The following is an 18,745-nucleotide window of genomic DNA, read 5'->3' as shown; positions in this document are numbered from 1 at the left end:
CTAGGAGGGTTGAAAAACACTGCGTTAAACCAATGGTTGCTGAGAAAATACGACTATGTCATCTTGTCGACTAAGTCATCTTAAGCAGATATCCCCTCTCCCCTATCTACCTTAATATGTTTACAACAAGATTGCTACAAACTTTAGCGCACACAAAAAAGTAAGAATTGAACATTTTAAAACTATAACGTCAAAACATATGCATAGGTATTAATTAAATGTTTTGCGCTAAAAAAAATACATAAATTCATCTTTTTCACAAACAGACTTTAAAAGTCATTTTCTTAACTATTTTTATTTTGCTTTTAGGTACCCATATATTATTTTTATTATTCCTTTTATAAGATTTCTTGTTTGAATAAAAAGTCGTACGGTGCGGCGGCCGGCGGGCGGCGAGTGCATGAACCTTACCTACATAATACATAATATTTAATTGATTTTCTTTTAAGCCTTCTAATACTTACTGTAGACTACCACAACTTTTATGTTCAATGCAATGTTGCACAATCTAAAACCATAACATAGGTACCATTGTGTTGGACTCTCTTTGAAACAAGAAAACACAAAACTGGAAGCAAGAACTGGTTTCTTGAAGTCCTAAATATATTCTATCCACGCATTTATGTTTTCCTTTTCCAATGTTTTCATTTTCTAACTCTCAGTTTCTAACAAATCCATAAAACCATCCACGAGTGAGCTTTTTGAAAACTAATAAGCATTTAATAATATTCATAAAGATACCTAATTCTCAACAGGTAGGTAGGTGATTGGTAAGCCCACCAATCACTGAAAATACCACCTTACCTACATATCTATCTATAGAAGCTTTTTATTCGAAATAACAAAAGTTATTACATACATTTATCTACATTATTTTGTTATTACGAATGTTCCTTTCCACACAACATTTCGTATCAAACTCCAAAAACTAAAACACAAATATACGAGAAAAACAAAATAGAAACGTTACTTATGGCTTTGGAACGAAAATTGAAAATTCGTTGATCTCAGTTTCATTTGCTTTTGCTAGCGACACACAACGTTGTCTTCGATCTCTCTGATTCACTCGCTGCGAGACAAAAAGATCTTTTCCCATACTTGCCACTTTGTTGACTTTTTCTCTAATATTGTGCTCCAACAAAAGGTATAGTGTAGACATATCTCTAGCTCACAGTTCAAAAATAAAAACAAACCTCACCCACCATCGACTAGAAATTATATTAATCGTGCAATCGTGACGCGTTATTAGAATTTGTACCAAGTATTTAAAAAATATCTGAAAACTTAAATAGTGTGTAAATAATTATATTCTTTAAATGTCCTTGGTTTAAAAAATTGACATAATTAATATTGTCTAATGGTGTTACTTTGTCGTGGTGAATACAATTTGTGATTAAACTCAAAATTATTATTTTTTGTAGGTTTCTAGTGTTTATAAAAACGGGGAATACATTTTTCTAACAACATGGGCTGCGGAATATCAATGGTTAAATATATCTTATTCCTGTTCAATTTTCTTTGTGCGGTAAGTTAATATAGTAACATTATTACATTCTACAGCTTTTATACAAATTTATACCTGGAATATTTCTAATCCCAAAAATCCCCCTTAACTTTTCATTTAAAATATATCTATGTATATATGTACTTACATATGTATCTACAAATATATCATATGTATTTACGTATATTATATATTTTAAAAATGTCTAGAGTTAGAGTTCAAGAAAACAAAATCCAACATTGGGTCTTATGTATGGTTTTGTTTGATGTGCTACCTAACCTTAAACTATTGTGGAATTTGGCGCTATAATTTTGAATAACAAGAAAACTCATCGTCTGAATACTAAGTTCAGACAGATGACAGATCAAATGCGTGAGATTAAGTTTTGTTTGTTTTATTGTTTCCCCTTTTGTGGAGTATCGTAAAATGGTGTTTCATGATAAGTTTCGAACAACATAGAGCAGAGGCGCTCGTAAAAATTTATCAAAGGGAGGTGATATCGACATTCAATTAAAATTAATTTCCATTGACTTTAATATCGATTTTATAACTCCATACAATGTGTATATTAGCGCTCATTTTTATATAAGTTATAGATAGGTGATACAATTTTAATAATTTAATTCATTAATTTTTAACACATGCTGCGACCAATGAAATAGTTGTGATTTTTAAAGTATATTTAATATTTGTGTTTAATTTACTTTTTAACTTCCCAAAGAAAGTTATTTTAATGGGTCCGATATGTCAAATTGAAAATTTTGACATTTCTCTACGTTTCAAAGTCCCTAGAGTCAAAATAAAAGATTTTTAGAAAGATGTCTGTGCGTTCGTGTGTACGTACGTTCGCACGTCCGTCCGTACGTCCGTACATTCGCTACGTTTTTTTTGCGAAAAGATGCAGAAAGGCTCTCAAGAAAATTGCGTGGGTGGTTTTTTTACCATAGTAGTTTGAAAAAGGCGAATATTTTTGGTAACCCTAAATATTTTACGAACCAATGACGCTAGAGACTCGAATTAAATTTTATATAATATATTGTAACGTGATACCAAACAATTATATTTTTTGAAAAAAAAAATCCAATTAACGTTTCTTTTATAAATCAAAAAAACTAAAAAAAATGTGTCACCTCGAAAATTTTATGAATACAAAATGATTTTATCTGCAAAACAATTTTGTGCAACGAAAAATAACTTTTTCAACATTTGGTAAAATTTTGAGAAAAATCGAATTGACAGTTTTTTTTTACAAAAAATAAAAACTTAAAAGAAAATTTAACAAATGTTGGTAAAAATTGATTTTCGACTCAAATATCTTTTCGAAACTTTGAGATTATTGCTTCCAATTAATTTAAACTTATAAGAAATATTGTTTTCTACATTCGGACAAATTTTGAGAAAAATCGAATTGACAGTTTTTGTTTACAAAAAATAAAAACCTAAAGTAAAAAATTTTCAAAAGTTGGTAAAAATTGATTTTTGTCTCAAATATCTTTTCAAAAATTTGATATATTGGCTCTAAACTACTTTTATATTTTTAAATATATTGTTGTCATCATTCAGAAAATTTTTGTGAAAAATCTAATTGACTTTCACATTTTTGAAAAAAAAACAAAATTACTTTCGGCTCAAATAGCTTTTCAAAAATTAAAAATTTTGTCTTCAAACTTTTTATTTCAAAGAAAATATAGTTTTCGATAAACTATTGTTTTCGATATTCAATAGTTTTTTTTTATAAAAATCCAACGGTCCGTTTTTTTCATAAAAATAATCTTCAAGAAATACACAAATTTGGTAAAAATTGATGTTCGGTTTAAATTAATTTCTTTCATTTACTTTGTAAAAATTTAAGAATTGCTTCTAAAATTGGTAAAAATTAGTTTTCGACTAAAAATCCATTTAACAAAACTAGATTTTCAAACTAAACTGTTTCCTTACATGAAAAATATTGTTGGTAATTTTAAAATTTTTAAGAATAGTTCAACTAACAACTTTTTTAACCCGACACGTAAACCTACAAACTTTTAAGTAAGACAAATCCACAGACATGATGGGAAGTTATCAGTGTGAGCCTCTTTTTTTATAATCAATTCATAAACATTTTGTAAATATTGAACTACGTAAGATTTATAAATGCGACAGCACATCTTATGATTATGAAATACAAACAAATACAAATTTAAATAAATTAAACACAACCCATTTTATTTAAAATTAAAAATGCTTGAAAAATATGAAACCTATTCTAAATAAAATAACCACAGAATAGCAATCTTTTATGTGTTTGTAATGTTTTGTAATTTTGTTTTGTTGATAATTGGACCTTCTGCTTTATTACAGTGCTTTTCACTAAGTCTTGAAATTGGTCCATTGAAATGCTTTTCCAAACTCCATTGAATACTTTCGAAATAATCGCCATATTGCCTTGTTTTCTTAATCCAACGTTGTATTTTGCATCGTTTCTAAGAATTCCTTCCTCCTAGATTAAGGTCAATACGCTGCTCAGACGAAGTCAAAAGGTATATTTAGCGGGGTTACTAATTAACTACATATTTCAATAGCCGGGAACTGCGTGATAGATTCAATACAACACGGATGATGAATGTCGAATTATATGCTAATGAGTTTTGTTTTATTTTCCAAAAAATAATCGAAGTCTAGTTTTCAAAATACAAATTACAAACATGTCTTTATGGTTCACTCACATTAATCGGGTTCTGACGACGCGACGCGACGAACACAATGAAATACGTATTTAGTCTCCATTGTCAACCTTAGTTGTTAATTTATCAGCTGATCATGTTATTTCATTCAACTAAAAGCTGAACTTAATTACTTATTTATTATTTTCTGCAGCCACATACATATATGTTTTGTGTCGAAACAAAGAATAAGTATATAATGTTCATTTGCCATACAAAATAAAAGAATAATCGATTATTACCTGATGTCATTCTTTGTATCTGTAAATAATAATGTAAATTTGTGTAAAAGTAAAGTTTCAACGTTGAAATTAATGGCTTCTTAGAAACTCGATAGTTGGTTTTGTCTTCCATGTGAACGTGTTCATTTTTATTTTTTTTGGCATATTCGTGTTTTCGACTAACATTGAATAAAATATTGAAATAATAATTGACAAAAAAAACAATTAAAATGAATAATAAATATAACCTCAAAATTGTTGCTCGCTGTAAAGTGCTTTCAATTTCAGCACAAAATTTCACAGATACACTTTTATTTTTTAAATATTTGCCATCTTGTATTTAAATAACGAAAACATGTTAATTTTTTCGAATGTATTTTTTAAATGCAAGAGAAGATAAATAAAATTTAATAAAATAAAATTTGAATAAGCATTTCAAACAAAATGTCTTATGAAATTATGCTTTTTATTTACCCATTTTACTTTATTATGGCTACGTCTCTGCTCTTTATTTTTTCATCCCACTCTTATTTACTTTAAAATAAGCATACAAAAACTTTTATAAACTTTTAAATACATAATACAAAATAAATAATATACAATGCCAATGAGAATGACTACATCAATGACTTTGAGATACAATTTTTGCTATTGTGAGTTGTGACGTAATACGACGAACATGACACAGTTGTTGTTTGTTTATATGCCGGGTTTATTTTTAATTTTATTTTCGTTTTCATTTTTTCATCATTTTAGTTTAAGTAGAAATTTAAGAGGCAACCTTAGAGTTTCTTAAAATGATGTTGAGTTCCGTTCGGGAATTTTAAATTTGGTTGAGATCAAGAAAGGAATTTTATATGGGGGCATAGGTAAACAAGTTTTGCGCTTAATTTAACTTGAATGTATCAACAGTATGTTTAAATGTTTGGATTATAATTTAAAAATCACAAAACGTTTTTAAAAAAAAAAGTGAAATAACCAATTTTGGATTTTCTATTCAGTGATCAGTGAAAAATCCGATGCTTAATATTTGAATATTTAAAGCCATAATATTTTAAATTATTAGCATAAAGCTTTTCAAAACTTGTTTTTTACTGTCGAAAAAGCTATTCAAGCTGAATTACAAATGTACATGAAAGCATGTATTTTACTACAAATATGCTTGCAATGTTGATTTGTGACTAGACAACAAAAAATATTTTCGATAAACACGTAGTTTGTTTCTTTTGTTTACACTGAGAGAAAAATATATACATACCCGAAAAACAAATCTATTGTATGTATCATCCCTTAACGTTTCTAGTTATACATTTTTTTAAAACCTTATTAGCGATGATTAACGTTTTTAGTTTGAAATGGTTATAATATAATGCAATACTTTTCAACAATCTATAATTTATATTCAATAAGCAAGTAGTAAGTAATTCAATAATTTACATTAAGAAAGCATTTTCTACAATATGGCTATGCCGTATTGACAAACATTAATAAATATATTTATATTTTGAATTTAATAGAATTTTGTCATTAATAACAATCTTTAGTTGTAAATATCTCTTAAAAATTACTTAATATTACCCAATAATACTCGTTTAGGATATTTTTAGTCTGTTGGTCTTAAATTTTGAATATTGGACATATAGCAATGAAGATTAGATAATCTTCTTTTGATTTAAAGTTGTAAAGTTTACAGAATTGGTTAAAACTTCCATTAAAAGAAGTTCCATCTAAGTTGAGTACTTCACTTCCTTTAAAGATAAGATTAAGTTCATAAATCAGTGAATCCTGGAAACAGTTTCTGGTACCAAGGTTATAGTTGAACTTTAATGAATGATTCTTAAGATTCTTCTATCAACGAATGCTTCATTGTGTCCTCATTTTTCTATATGATGTTGAACATTTGTTCTTTCCTATAGCTTATATTGTTAAAATCATCTTCCAATCTCACTCCACACTCATTGGCATCTTGAAAACCACCAGTCCTTGCTCTCAACTTATATGAAAGAAGTTTTTTTTGAAAGGTTTGTGTTCTGATGGTTGCTGCAGATTTTGATGATGTAATCAGCATGATACTTCAGCGTGCTCGTAGAAGTTTTGGAAGTCCTCTATTTTTCTTTTTTTTAATATATGATATTCCCTTAAAATGTTTTGATTTCTTCACATTCTTTTGATCCTTAAGCCTGAACAACAAATAAAAGATCTGATTTCATAACTGAATATTAAATATGTTGTATTTTTGTAAATAAATTAATATGTTTGTTGAAGAAGATATTTTTCCATATTAAATTTATCAAGCTTTGCAAGTTTTGGGTTTTCTCTGATACATGAATTTGCAATTTAATGTTGGATTCAGTTTTAAACCTCGATATTTAATCTCCTTTTGCGTAACATTATATTTTTAGCTTCAAAGATCCATTCGAACCTCGTATAAAAACCCATCCCTAGTAAGATTCTACTTTGACTTTTATCGGTAGTATTCATACTGCTGATATTGTTTTTGTTATTCGTGAGAAATCCTACTATATTATTGATAGATTTTCTAACAAAACACGGGTATTTATTCTGACAGTATGACTAGGTTGTCGACGTACAATAATTAATTTATTCGGCTATTTCCTGTATTTTAAAATTTAAAATGTACCTGCAAAAAATTCTTTATACTTTTTTTAAATTTAGTTTTAAAATATTTTTGGTATGCAGTTTCTTAGAACTTGTTATTAAAAGGCATGCATTTCAATTTTGTAAAACAACGATGACCCATTTTCAAGATATCGAATTTCAAACTGTACAAATTTGTACTGACTACTGTTATTTTTAGTTTTAAAAAATCAGGAACTAGACTTTTTTACCATCTTAATGTCATGTTTTATTAAAATCTCGAGTTCAAATTGTTTTACGAATGCAAAACTTGCCTTATAGCTCCTTCAGTAGCAAGTAAAAATGACAAAAGGGTTAAACTCGAATATATTAAATAAAAAGAAATCTGACTGCAAAGACTCAAGCGATTCTTAATTGTTTTGAGTTTTGAATGAACATTTTGAGACTTCATACAAGATTGATAAAGAGAAAAAAGAAGAAGATTCAGTTTACTAATTTTTTTTATTAGAATTGAAGAAGCTAGAAACAAAAACTTTTAAAATGAAGTATTTCAATATTTTGGTGATGGTGAGAAAAAGGAAGTATATTATAATTTTGTTTGAAAGAAGAAGTGGATCTACTTCAAAAGTGGTAACACTGTGCATCTTAACCATTCCTGTGCACGAGTAATGTTTCTCAGACCGGCGGCGGCGGCGGCGCGGCTGAACGTCTACTTTCATGAAAAGAATTACTCTTGGAGGATTTGTTAATTCCTCGCAAGTATTAGCTCACGATGAAAGAATCAAAGTACCCTATATTTTAAATTAAAATAATTATCTATATGTTTTATAGCAATATTTGTAGAATTTCTTGTATTATGGATGGAAGTTTGAGCAAAGTCCATGATATCGTCTTCCCTAACCATACTTTAACGTCTGTATACCTTTGGATACTTTTTTTTTAACATAATTTTTTTTTAAAACTTACATTATTTTCTTAAAATTGCCCAACTGAACGCTATTCTTGGGATTTTATGAGAAAAGAGAATATCTTTACCAATACCTTACCTACATTCGTTTTTGTAGTTAACTGTACAAATTCAAATTTTTTGGGTCCTAATATCACATGGCGTGAACTTAGTATTACATTTCAAATTGATCTTTTTTATAATGTACGGCTGTTCTTTTTTGCGTGACTGTAATCGATCTAAGTTTGTACTTCAAAATTGAGGAAGATTAAGTTTAAGTCCAAAAGTGCTTTAGACGACTGTTTCACTCACAGATGGTCCCAAAGCCAGCAACTGCTTCGAAGGCAAGATAATTGTATTTATTTTACAAATATTTTAATTAAAAAATTAAAAAAAAAAAACAACACTACAATTAAAAAGATGAAACTGGCATTCCAATTTGCCTCCAATTTAAATCAGCTCTGTAATCCGAATCGCATATTTGAACTAAGTGTATGAATAGATTCAAGGTTTATTCTAAACAAATGATACGAGAACGTTAATTATGAACAATAATTTAGTTTTTGTAAATTAATGCCCTTTTAAAAATAGTTGCAGAACTCATGACTGAATTGACCGGGCGGTATAATTTTTCCAAATTATATTACTAATTTATTGTCTACTTATCTTGCCAATTAATGTCCAGTTTTAGATTATACATTATATTCACTCAGAGTGCTTTAAATTAAAAAAATAAATTAATTATTATAGAATAATTTTGTAATGTAATAATGGCAAATGAAAATGAAAATGAAACAATTTATTGAGTTGATGAAAGGACCCAAAAATAGGGAAACATTATTGAAGTTCTTATAATTCTTATCAAATGTTCATCAATTCCCTGAGTAAATAATTTATTTTAAATTAAATTGTGTATTTTATATGTGCAATCATTTATTTTACATGAGTCTTAGTTTTCGTGGACAATAACACCTTTCAAAAATTAAGCACGAACTGTAAGCCAAGGCGTGTATTCATACATATGTTTCCAGTTGGTTTTTGTTTAATTAACTTAATTAGATTACATATGGTGTTTGGACCATTTTACATTATTCAGTTAATTGGTATTAATATAACTTTAAATGTACATTTAAACATTGGTTAGTCATTCTTGAACTTACTCATACACATTTTTATTGATTTTTTAACAATGGAGAAAAAACAGTCTGTTTCTAAAATTAATTAAAGAGCTGTAATAAGTAATCGCATAGTAACCAGTATCTCGAGGGTTAATATTGGTTTCATAGTTGAAAATTTGAATCAGCGTTTACCAGGATAGGGAAAGCTTAAGTGGCCTAATTTCTTGGATATCTATTGTTATTTTCGGAAGCCAAACCCTAGGTACTGATTTAGATTTCATTATGTAAACTAACAACATACGTATTATATATTTTAACGTCTGTCAGTTCCGATTTCAGATTTCGGAGTGAAACCCTTTTTAACTTATATTTATTTAAAGAACTTACCTTTATAATTGATAAAATACTTTTTTCGCAGTATACATTTTGCTTTGGTTAAAGATGTTGCTATTTAAGCTTTAAAATCATTTTAAATGAATGTAATTTAAGTAGTTGAAAGTAGCTTTCAATTTTTGACCGCCTTGTAATGACATATTTTAACTTCTTGTTTGTTTTCACGCTTTATTTTTCCAATTGAAATTTTTTACCGCTGCTTATTTTCTCAATTGTAGTAACAACATCTTTCATTTTCGATTGTAGAAAAAACTCCCAATTCGTGGGTCCCAATGTCCATTTTTCCCAAAATGTAATTTCCCAATTTTTGTCATTCTTCTAGAGGCAATATTTTCCAATCATTATTTGTCAAAATGCTAAGTTTTTCCGCGGCGCGGTGTCGCGGCCGGCGTGTTGTATGTGAAAAAGTGATCTTTGAAAATTGATTAAAAATAGGAATAAATGTTTCCTCGCTTTTGCACATATCTATCAAAAAAGTCGAAATTCGTGAGCTAATGAAAAGTTGAGCCAAAAATTATATTGGGACACAAATTTTTTTTAAAAGCTTATTTGTTGGGAAACAAAATTGGGAAAAATATCCTGTTTGGAGCCGGGACTTTGGGAAAAATGATTTGGGAAACTTGACCCCCTACGATAATTTCCTTTGATAAATTAGTGCATATATAATTCTTAGTTTATTATCCCCACAATGCACTTCAGGCGGTGATGCCAGGCTTCAACTGTAGTTTGCGTGCGACGAAAATTATTTCTTAGACAATCGGCTACTAACTTAAACTCGGGTTCATATTTTTATTTTGAAGCATCCAGAAAATTGCTATTGAACCAGAATTAAAGTTTTGAAAAGTCGTTGGGCATTATATCGGTATCCCGTTTCACAAAAGTCTAAGAACGCCAAAAAAAAAACACATTCTCGGCTACGTCTGCCCGGAAAATGCGGCCACATAGACGTCTATCATGTTCGGAATCATGAATCAAGGGCTTCCGGATAATACCAATTTCAAGATGTTTTCCAAAAGACTAAAAAGCCAAAAAATACGCATTTTCGGCGACTTTTGCAGGATAAATGCGACCATCTACACGTCTGTCGAAACAATATTTAAGATAAAAGAATAGTAGGTGTCAAGATGCAATGCATCTGAAGTGGTTCCCTCCCTATTTCATTTCAAAGTACTTTTGATGCACCTTTTCTCTGAATCGCGCCACTTCGTGACGGCAGAGGAACGTTTCTACGGGTCCGGCTAAGAAACCTCCCGTATTTTTAGACGTTTATATTTAAAGCTATTTATAGATAAAATGGTATTCCGGGTATAGATAGATAAAGGTCTCCGTGGCGTTTTAGTAATCATAACGGCGTGGCATCATTACTACTCAGCGAGCATTTCGGATTCGATTTGAACTTGGATGACATGATCCTGTTCCAGATGGAAAATAATTAAAGTTTGCTTATCAAACGGGTTCTGCGCTAAAGAGAAAATCGTCTGGCCGACTTTTAACCGCAAGAACGCCGGATAATAAACAAAATTTCCGATACTGGGCAACAGAAAACCCTCTAGAAATTCATTAACGACCACTTCACAGCCATTATGTGACAGTTTGGAGTGCTGTTGCTGAATTTGGTGTGTTAGGTCCGTATTTTTTTGAAGAAAATGGGCAAAAAGTTACAGTTAATGCAGATCGCTACTGTCACATGATTGAGACCTTCCTCCAACCAAACTTAAATCAGTTTACTAGGAACCACAAAAAAGTCTGGTTCCAACAAGATGGAGCCAAAGCACACACTTCACGGCGTTCAATAACCATTTTGAAAGAGATGTTTCCACGGCATCTTCTTTCTTTACGAGGATACTTATCCTGGCCAAAAAGGTCCCCCGATTTATCACCTTGTGCTTTTTTTCTTTGGGGACATTTAAAGGCCCTACACTCATCGCCCAACATCTTTGGAAGCACTTAAGGAGGCAATCACTTAGGAAGTGGCAGCCATTACACCACAAATAACTCAAAGAGCAATGGAAAACTTCAGGGAAAGGCTTCGTGAATGTATTTTAATGATTGAGGACAATATTTAACGGACAAAGTTTTTAAAACTAAGTAATTATTTTATTTAATGTAAAATGGCATAGTATTTAAATTAAAATATTCAATATAATTTTCTGTTAAAATGTTTATTTATTTGTCATTGCCTTTTAAAATATTGGAGATTTTTTTGCCGGACCCTGTATTATCACCTTTACTAAGACTACCTACAACTTTCATATCAACTTTTTTCATGTAACGGCAAAAATTAACCCTCAGCTCTCGGTCCATAATGTGAATGAATAGGAATACTTTGAAATCGCTATTGCTATTTGTATTCCTCAATCAAAGGAGCGAGTTCGTGGGATCAAGGGGTGCATTTTCTTGTATTTTATAGCAACGTGATCTACATAAATGACATCATCTTTAGCTATTCTAACGAAAGATTCTAGCTAGCAGTTTCTTTTGTTCGAGAAATTCGTTTCTAGGGAAATTGATTTGCTATACGTATTAACCACGTTTATACAGCACACACGACATTGTTTTCCATTTTAGATTTAAGTGAATTTTCATAGAAACACGTAATAATGTTCATTTGTTTTGTCTAGAAAAATTCACATCAATTATTACCTATTAATTATAATGACGAGTATGTTTATTTTCAGAGTTTATTAAATAAATACAATTTTCAAAGAAGTTTATGATTACATTCTTCTAATCTATGTACTTATAAATTTACGTTTTTTTAGATGAGAGGTGGACTTAATTAATTGGAAGAAAAATTATTCATATCTTTCTTGTTAAATTATGTATTGCATATGGTCTAGTTAGATATAAATCAATTAAAAGCTCCCTTTACATAACATAAATATATAGAAGTAATGAAATGCAGATCTTTCAAATTACAAAATCTTCAAATAAAAAAATAAAGTAGTTTGTATACTTATATGAAACAATATTGTCTTGTATTTACCTATAAACAATTTAAATATCAAATAAAGCACATAAAAGTATTTTTATACTTCTTGACGTGACACAAATGATTCATACAAAATACAAATAAAAAATAAGAAAATCATTTCAAAAGAAGTAATAATATCTACTTTTTCAAAATGTTTTAATTTTTTTACCTCTCATCAGCTTAAATTATTGATATTTTGTATACCAACTGTATAAACATAAATTTAAAAATAAAAATAATATTTGCATTTAAAAAAATAAAAGTCAATATCTGTGTAGGTGAAAATTTTGTATGGCGAATTAATCCAAAATTGAGATAGAATGTATAAAGTGTTTTTTTTTTTATAAATGAATGTACCAATTATAGTGTTTTTTATATAACCTGTTGCTTATTTCATTCTTTTCACATCAAATTAAATCAGTTGTATTCTTATCGTATTATTTTAGAATTATACGATATTATAGCCCCATAATCATAGTAAAAGTAAGAAAACCAATGTATACATACTTACATTGTGTTTCCGGGGAGAAATACACAGGTATTAAATAATTACCTTTTTGCGTGATTTCTCCCCTTTGATAAAACAATGGTTTTTTGGAACACGAAACAAATTCCTATATCCCCGGTTAAAATAATTGAGTATAGAACAACTTGAAATTATGAGCCAAAATGGGGAGAAAATGAAAATAAGTTTGTAAACTTGTAACCTTCAGTTTAGCTAATGCTTTTCCAGACTAGACGAGAAAAATTAACAGAATTTATTTAACTGTATTGTTTTTCTAATTCTATATGTATATTTGTTATTTATGAATGTGGACAATTTTATCAACTTATATAAATTATAGTGTTTAAAAATGTCTTTAAGAGAAAACTACAATAGTTGCTTGGAGCTATGGAAATAATTTGGACATGCGTTGCAATAAAATTGATTACTTTTGTCATAAAAAGTTAGTATTAACATTTTAAGTTATGCTTCGGAGTAGGTTCCATTGCTTGTGATGGTCCTTAGTTCATGTTTCCTCATTTTATAAATTCACAATAAATCTGTTTTAAAGTTAGTTTAATACATAAACTTAACTTAAACATAATTTGAAAATGTATTCAAATTATTTTTAAGCATATCAAGGTATATATTTTTGTACACAGTTTATTCAATTAATACTGGTAAGATAAGAACCCTGCTGTTTTGCCCTTTGCCATGGAAATCATTAATTTCACAAAATGTTGAACTCAAAATGACAAATTATTCTTATTGATATTGAATTTAAATTATATAAGTTATAATTGTTCGCCTTGAAAGTCGAATAAGTTTAAATTGTAAATACGATCGGAGTAGAGATAGTCGATTAACTTGTTGCATCAAATAAGCTATGATATCATTTTTAATTGTTGCTAGATATCTTATTCAAAAATTAATTTGTACCAACTTTTAGAGGGAACTGTGATAAGTTCTGTGGATGAGAAAGTCAGAAGGAGGAAAGAACACTTTTCCTCAGTTTTAAACCGAGTGTTTGTAAACGATACCTTCTGAAGCGCCTGAATAAACTAATCCCCGAATCCGCACCGCCCCTCCCTGTAAAGATGAGATCGTTGCCGCAAATAAAGCACTTAAGAACAACAAAGCTGCACGACTTGATGGTATTCCCTCAGAGCTTTTACAAGCAGTGCCAACATTATCAAGTGAACTGCTTCATCCGCTCATAAAAGAAGCCTGGACCACCGAAAGCTTCCCTCATGAATGGAAGAAGGGAATTATGGTCAAGCTTCCAAAAAAAGGAGATCTTACAAAGTGCGAACGTTACAGAGGAATTAACGTTCTATCTACCGTTGCCAAAATAGTATCAAAAGTGAAGCACAAAGGCATCAGAGAACTCCTTGAGGCCAAACTCGATGCCGAACAAGCAGGATTCCACGCTTAATCCTAGTGTAAATATCATATCAACACCCTGCGAATCATTATTGAACAGTGCGTTGAATATCGATCACCACTACACCTACTGTCATCGACTTCGAGAAGGCCTTTGATAGCGTTAACAGGGAGTATATCTGGTAAGCTTTGTGGAAGAGATGCATCCCAGAATAACTAATTGCTATTCTTAAAGCAGCATATCATGGATCCAAGTGTCTCGTTCTGCACGATGGTAGGTTGTCAGATGAATTTGAAATCCGAATCGAATTTCTCCGCTCAGCTCTGTCAGGTAGCGGAGGGATCCAATGGACTTTCACATCCTATTTAAAGCATTTTGATTACGCAAACGATTCTTGCTTACTTTCTCATAGGATCATGGATCTCCATCGAATGACAACAAGTGTGGAGAGAGAAGCAGAAGTTGTGGGGCTGAAAATTAATTCCGACAAAACAAAAATAATTAGCCTCGGAACCCGACCATCCTCTTAAATAAATATTGTTCGGTATGCTATCAAAGATTTGGAGGAATAACTCTATCATCTTAAGAACAAAGCTACGACTCAAATTTCGAATCTGTGCTTCTTTATAGATGCAGCACTTGGAAGGTTACTTCAGCCACAACAAGAAAGCTGCAAACTTTCGTGAATAGATGTCTTCGTAACATCCTAAGGATTATTTGGCCAAACCGTATATAAAATGAGGTCCTTCGTAGAAGGACAGTTCAGAAACCTATAGAATTTATAATACGAAGACGTAAGTGGCAATGTATTGGACCTATGCTTCGAAAACTAATTGCTATGCAGTGGAATCCGCTTACACAAGAAGAAAGAAGAGCTAGACGACCGAGAAGCACATAGCGCAGGACAGTCGAGTCGGAATCAGATTCACTAGACAAGAGTTCGAGGAAGCTGAAACACATCCGGAATTGGTTCACGATGGCGATGGCGTGTAGGCGTAGCAGAGGCCCGATGCCTCTTAAGGGGTTCCCAACGGACTTAACAGGCCTGAGGACCTATAAAAACTTTTAGTAATGTTTTTTTTTTTTATAAAAAACCGTTACTTCGATTTTTCTCAAAATTTTACCAGATTTCAAAAACTATATATTTACATACATATACAATTATTTTAGAGGTAAAATCATTTCTTGTTCGGAACATATTTAAATGCACTTTTTCAAGACTATATTAATTTTGTATCACATATGATATAATTATAAAAATTTAATTGAGCCCGCTAGCGTTGTTACATATTTTTTTAAATTGCTTTCGAAAAAAATCACCCATTCAATTTTTCTGAAAATCCTTTCTACACTTTTCTGTGTTATTGTCTGTATACAAAAATGTATTCGCACATAAAGACATCTTTCTAAAAATCTTTGAGATTGATTCTATAGACTTTGAAGCGTTTAGAAATATTATCATTTTCAATTTCATAAATCGGTCCGATTACTTCCTGTAAAAAGTTAATAAGATTAAAGGAAAAAACAAGACCATTTTATTTTCTCCTTACTTTTGTATATAGTATTTTATTATATTTGTATATAATGTTTGTCTATCAATTCAGCTTTTTTATTAAAAAATTAAAAAAAATTGTTTAAATTTCAGATATGCGGTATTCTTATGATAGTTGCTGGTTCAATGCTTTTTAGCGATATCAGCACGGTAAATGAACTATCAGAGGCTATAAAAGTGCAACAGATACCAATTACTCTTATTGCCCTGGGATGCGTTATCACAATTATAGCATTCTTTGGATGTTGTGGAGCCCTTCGCGAATCGTATTGCATGTCCATGACCGTAAGCAGAGCATTAAGTCTTGTATCATATCAAATTTTATTATTTCGAATCTCCTTTTATTTACAGTATGCGTGCTTCCTGTTTGTGTTGATGGTTGCTCAATTGGCGTTGGTAGTATATGTGTGGATTTACAAAGAAGACTATGTAAACAATATGGGGCAGGTTGTCGATAAAGCTTGGAGCCGTCGTACCCAAAAAGCCGATTATATGGATGCTTTGCAGATTGGAGTAAATATACATTTTTTTTTTAAATATAAATTTTAACATGACGTGTGTTCTAGTTTCATTGCTGTGGAAAGAATGATTACCGTGATTATACATACCAAGGATTTTTCCCAACAACTTGTTGCGATGATAAGAACAATTGTAATTCAGAAACTGTTTATAAACAAGGTTGCAAAATGGCATTTAGGAACTTCTGGGACAAAAATAGTGATATGATCAAATACGTTGGATTAATTATTGCTGCCATCGAGGTAAACTATATTATATTCTCAAACATAACCCATATTTTTACTAGATAGGTTTAATATATGTATCTCAAAACTACTAGTTTAGCATAAAGTTACTTTGCATCTCAAACCAGTTGCATAATTTTCAGCTTAGTTCTAATGCAAACTATTAAAAAATCATTTTCAAAACCCACAAGTATGTTAAGTTGCTACTATATAACAGCAATTTTAATATGCTACGATACTATAGGCTAACTTCTGATTTGCGCTATTTCTTCTGCACTAAAAGTGCCATTTGGATAAATAATCTATCTGATTCGTCGTTCCCCCCCTTTCACCACCTCATAAATATTATCGGAATTATGTTTTCATATTTTAAAGTCCATATTTATAACATCTAAGTAATCGACGCTCCAACGCAACCGTGCATCTCAATCTATCGGTTGGTTTCAGCCTGCATATACACCTTAAGTGGAAGAAAGACTACATACGAGGTTTCATTTTAGTTTTTAAAAAAACCATATTTTGTAGGATAAATCAATAAACGTTTATTACATTGTAAAAAGGAAGGTGCACCATTAACACTGAAGATCTATTTCCGCCAAATGGTTCCACAAGGCTCCAAACAAAAAGTCTCAACAAATAAATAAATTAGGTGGTGCAACAGTCCGTAGAGAACTATGGCCTAGAGACTTACAACTTTCAACCATTCCTGTGCGCGAGTATTGTCAGGGATAGAGGGGACCTACAGTTTTATGCCAAACCCGAACGGCTAATTTGAGAAAGCAGTTTTAATGACAAGTATTACTCTTGGAGGATTTGTGAATTCCTCGCGAGAGGCAGTACTCGTAAGAAAAAACTATATGTTGCACAGGTAGGGATTGAACCCAAGACCTCTTGCATGACAGTCCTTGTCGGGATCAAGGTGCATACGAAACAAATTAATTATAAATATTATGTCCTATAGCTCCAGTGAGAGTCCTTGCACTTTTAGCTGCCAAAGAGTTTCGACTAATACATTTGACGGCGAATAAAAAAACCGGCGAAATATTAAGCGGTACGTCAGGCACTTTTTATTTATTTACCTCATATCCATAGAGATAAAAGCGAATAAATTAAAAAACTAGATTAAAGGAATTATCAAAAGTGAAGTTTTCTCCGTTCAAAATTTTCTATAAAATGTTAACAATGTTTTGGAAGCCAAAAATAACTATTCACTTGTTAATTATTATACGAGACCGAGGCTAATAATGAGACGAGACTGCTATTTGACGGAATCTATTCACTTGGGGTTAAGTGTCGTGGCCAACAATAATATATTTATATATTTCTTTTTAATTATTTTATATTTTAAAATATTCTTTAACAAAATTATTTTTTTTATTTTCAGTTCGTTGGTTTCGTGTTTTCTTGTTGTTTAGCAAATAGTATTCTGAATTACAAACGAAGATCTGCATACTAATAGATGCTACAAAGGTGCTATGTATTATTTTGTTTAAATCTTGTCTAGTATCAAATAAGATTTAAATCATCGAAAGGTGCTGAAAAATTACAAATTTAATTAATATTACTAATTGTAAATGAAAAAATCGAAAAATAATTTTGTTCTTAGCTTGTTCAATATTAATATGCTTATATTTTTGTATATTTTAATGTAATGTATTTTATAAGTTTTAAATACAAACAAAAAAATGTGTTAAATAATTATTTTTTATTTTGTTATACCGAAAACTATTAAAACAAAGCCATAATAGCAAGCCTTTAAGTATAAATACCTTAAAGAATTTAGTAGTTGAATATAATGAAAATCCTGCTGGCTATGCAAGGCTATCAAAAATTCCCATTTTAAAAGTGTAAGTCAAATTATTTATTTATTTAAGTCAAATTAAAAAATACTGAAACAAAAAAATTAACAATCATATTTTTAAACGCAGCAAAAATGTTGTGTTATATAATTATCATGAACGCCAAAAATATGTTTGGCTAGTTAAGCATACAATTTATTGAAAATTACGTTAAGTCTAAGTTTTGGACTTTTCTGTTCTTGGTTAAGCTTGTGCAAAAGGAATCTAAGTGATATTTGACACTTTCATATTTTTTTTAAATTTCTGTTTTGCGTCAAGAATATACAT

The 18,745-nt window shown here is 30.3% G+C and overlaps 1 protein-coding gene across 1 annotated transcript; it reads left to right on the top strand.

The window, feature by feature from the left end:
• Window positions 1–988: 988 nt before the first annotated feature.
• Window positions 989–18,370, top strand: LOC129952203 (23 kDa integral membrane protein-like). Its single transcript, XM_056064682.1, has 6 exons — window positions 989–1,144; window positions 1,422–1,525; window positions 15,970–16,161; window positions 16,228–16,389; window positions 16,443–16,637; window positions 18,004–18,370. Exons 2-6 carry the CDS (start codon window positions 1,466–1,468, stop codon window positions 18,073–18,075), a joined length of 681 nt encoding a protein of 226 aa, XP_055920657.1. The 5' UTR covers window positions 989–1,144; window positions 1,422–1,465; the 3' UTR covers window positions 18,076–18,370.
• The last annotated feature ends 375 nt before the right edge of the window (window positions 18,371–18,745 follow it).

This window comes from Eupeodes corollae, chromosome 3, assembly GCF_945859685.1.
Source record: "Eupeodes corollae chromosome 3, idEupCoro1.1, whole genome shotgun sequence".
NCBI lineage: Eukaryota > Metazoa > Arthropoda > Insecta > Diptera > Syrphidae > Eupeodes > Eupeodes corollae.
The sequence above is the reverse complement of the archived record's forward strand: the minus strand, read 5'-3'. Positions and strand labels throughout refer to the sequence as shown.

Coding starts and splice junctions, on each gene's coding strand:
- LOC129952203 (XM_056064682.1), top strand. CDS start 1,466: ATGGGCTGCGGAATATCAATGGTTAAATATATCTTATTCCTGTTCAAT. Junction 16,390..16,442: donor TGGATGCTTTGCAGATTGGA/GTAAATATACAT, acceptor CGTGTGTTCTAG/TTTCATTGCTGTGGAAAGAA. Junction 16,638..18,003: donor TAATTATTGCTGCCATCGAG/GTAAACTATATT, acceptor TTTTATTTTCAG/TTCGTTGGTTTCGTGTTTTC.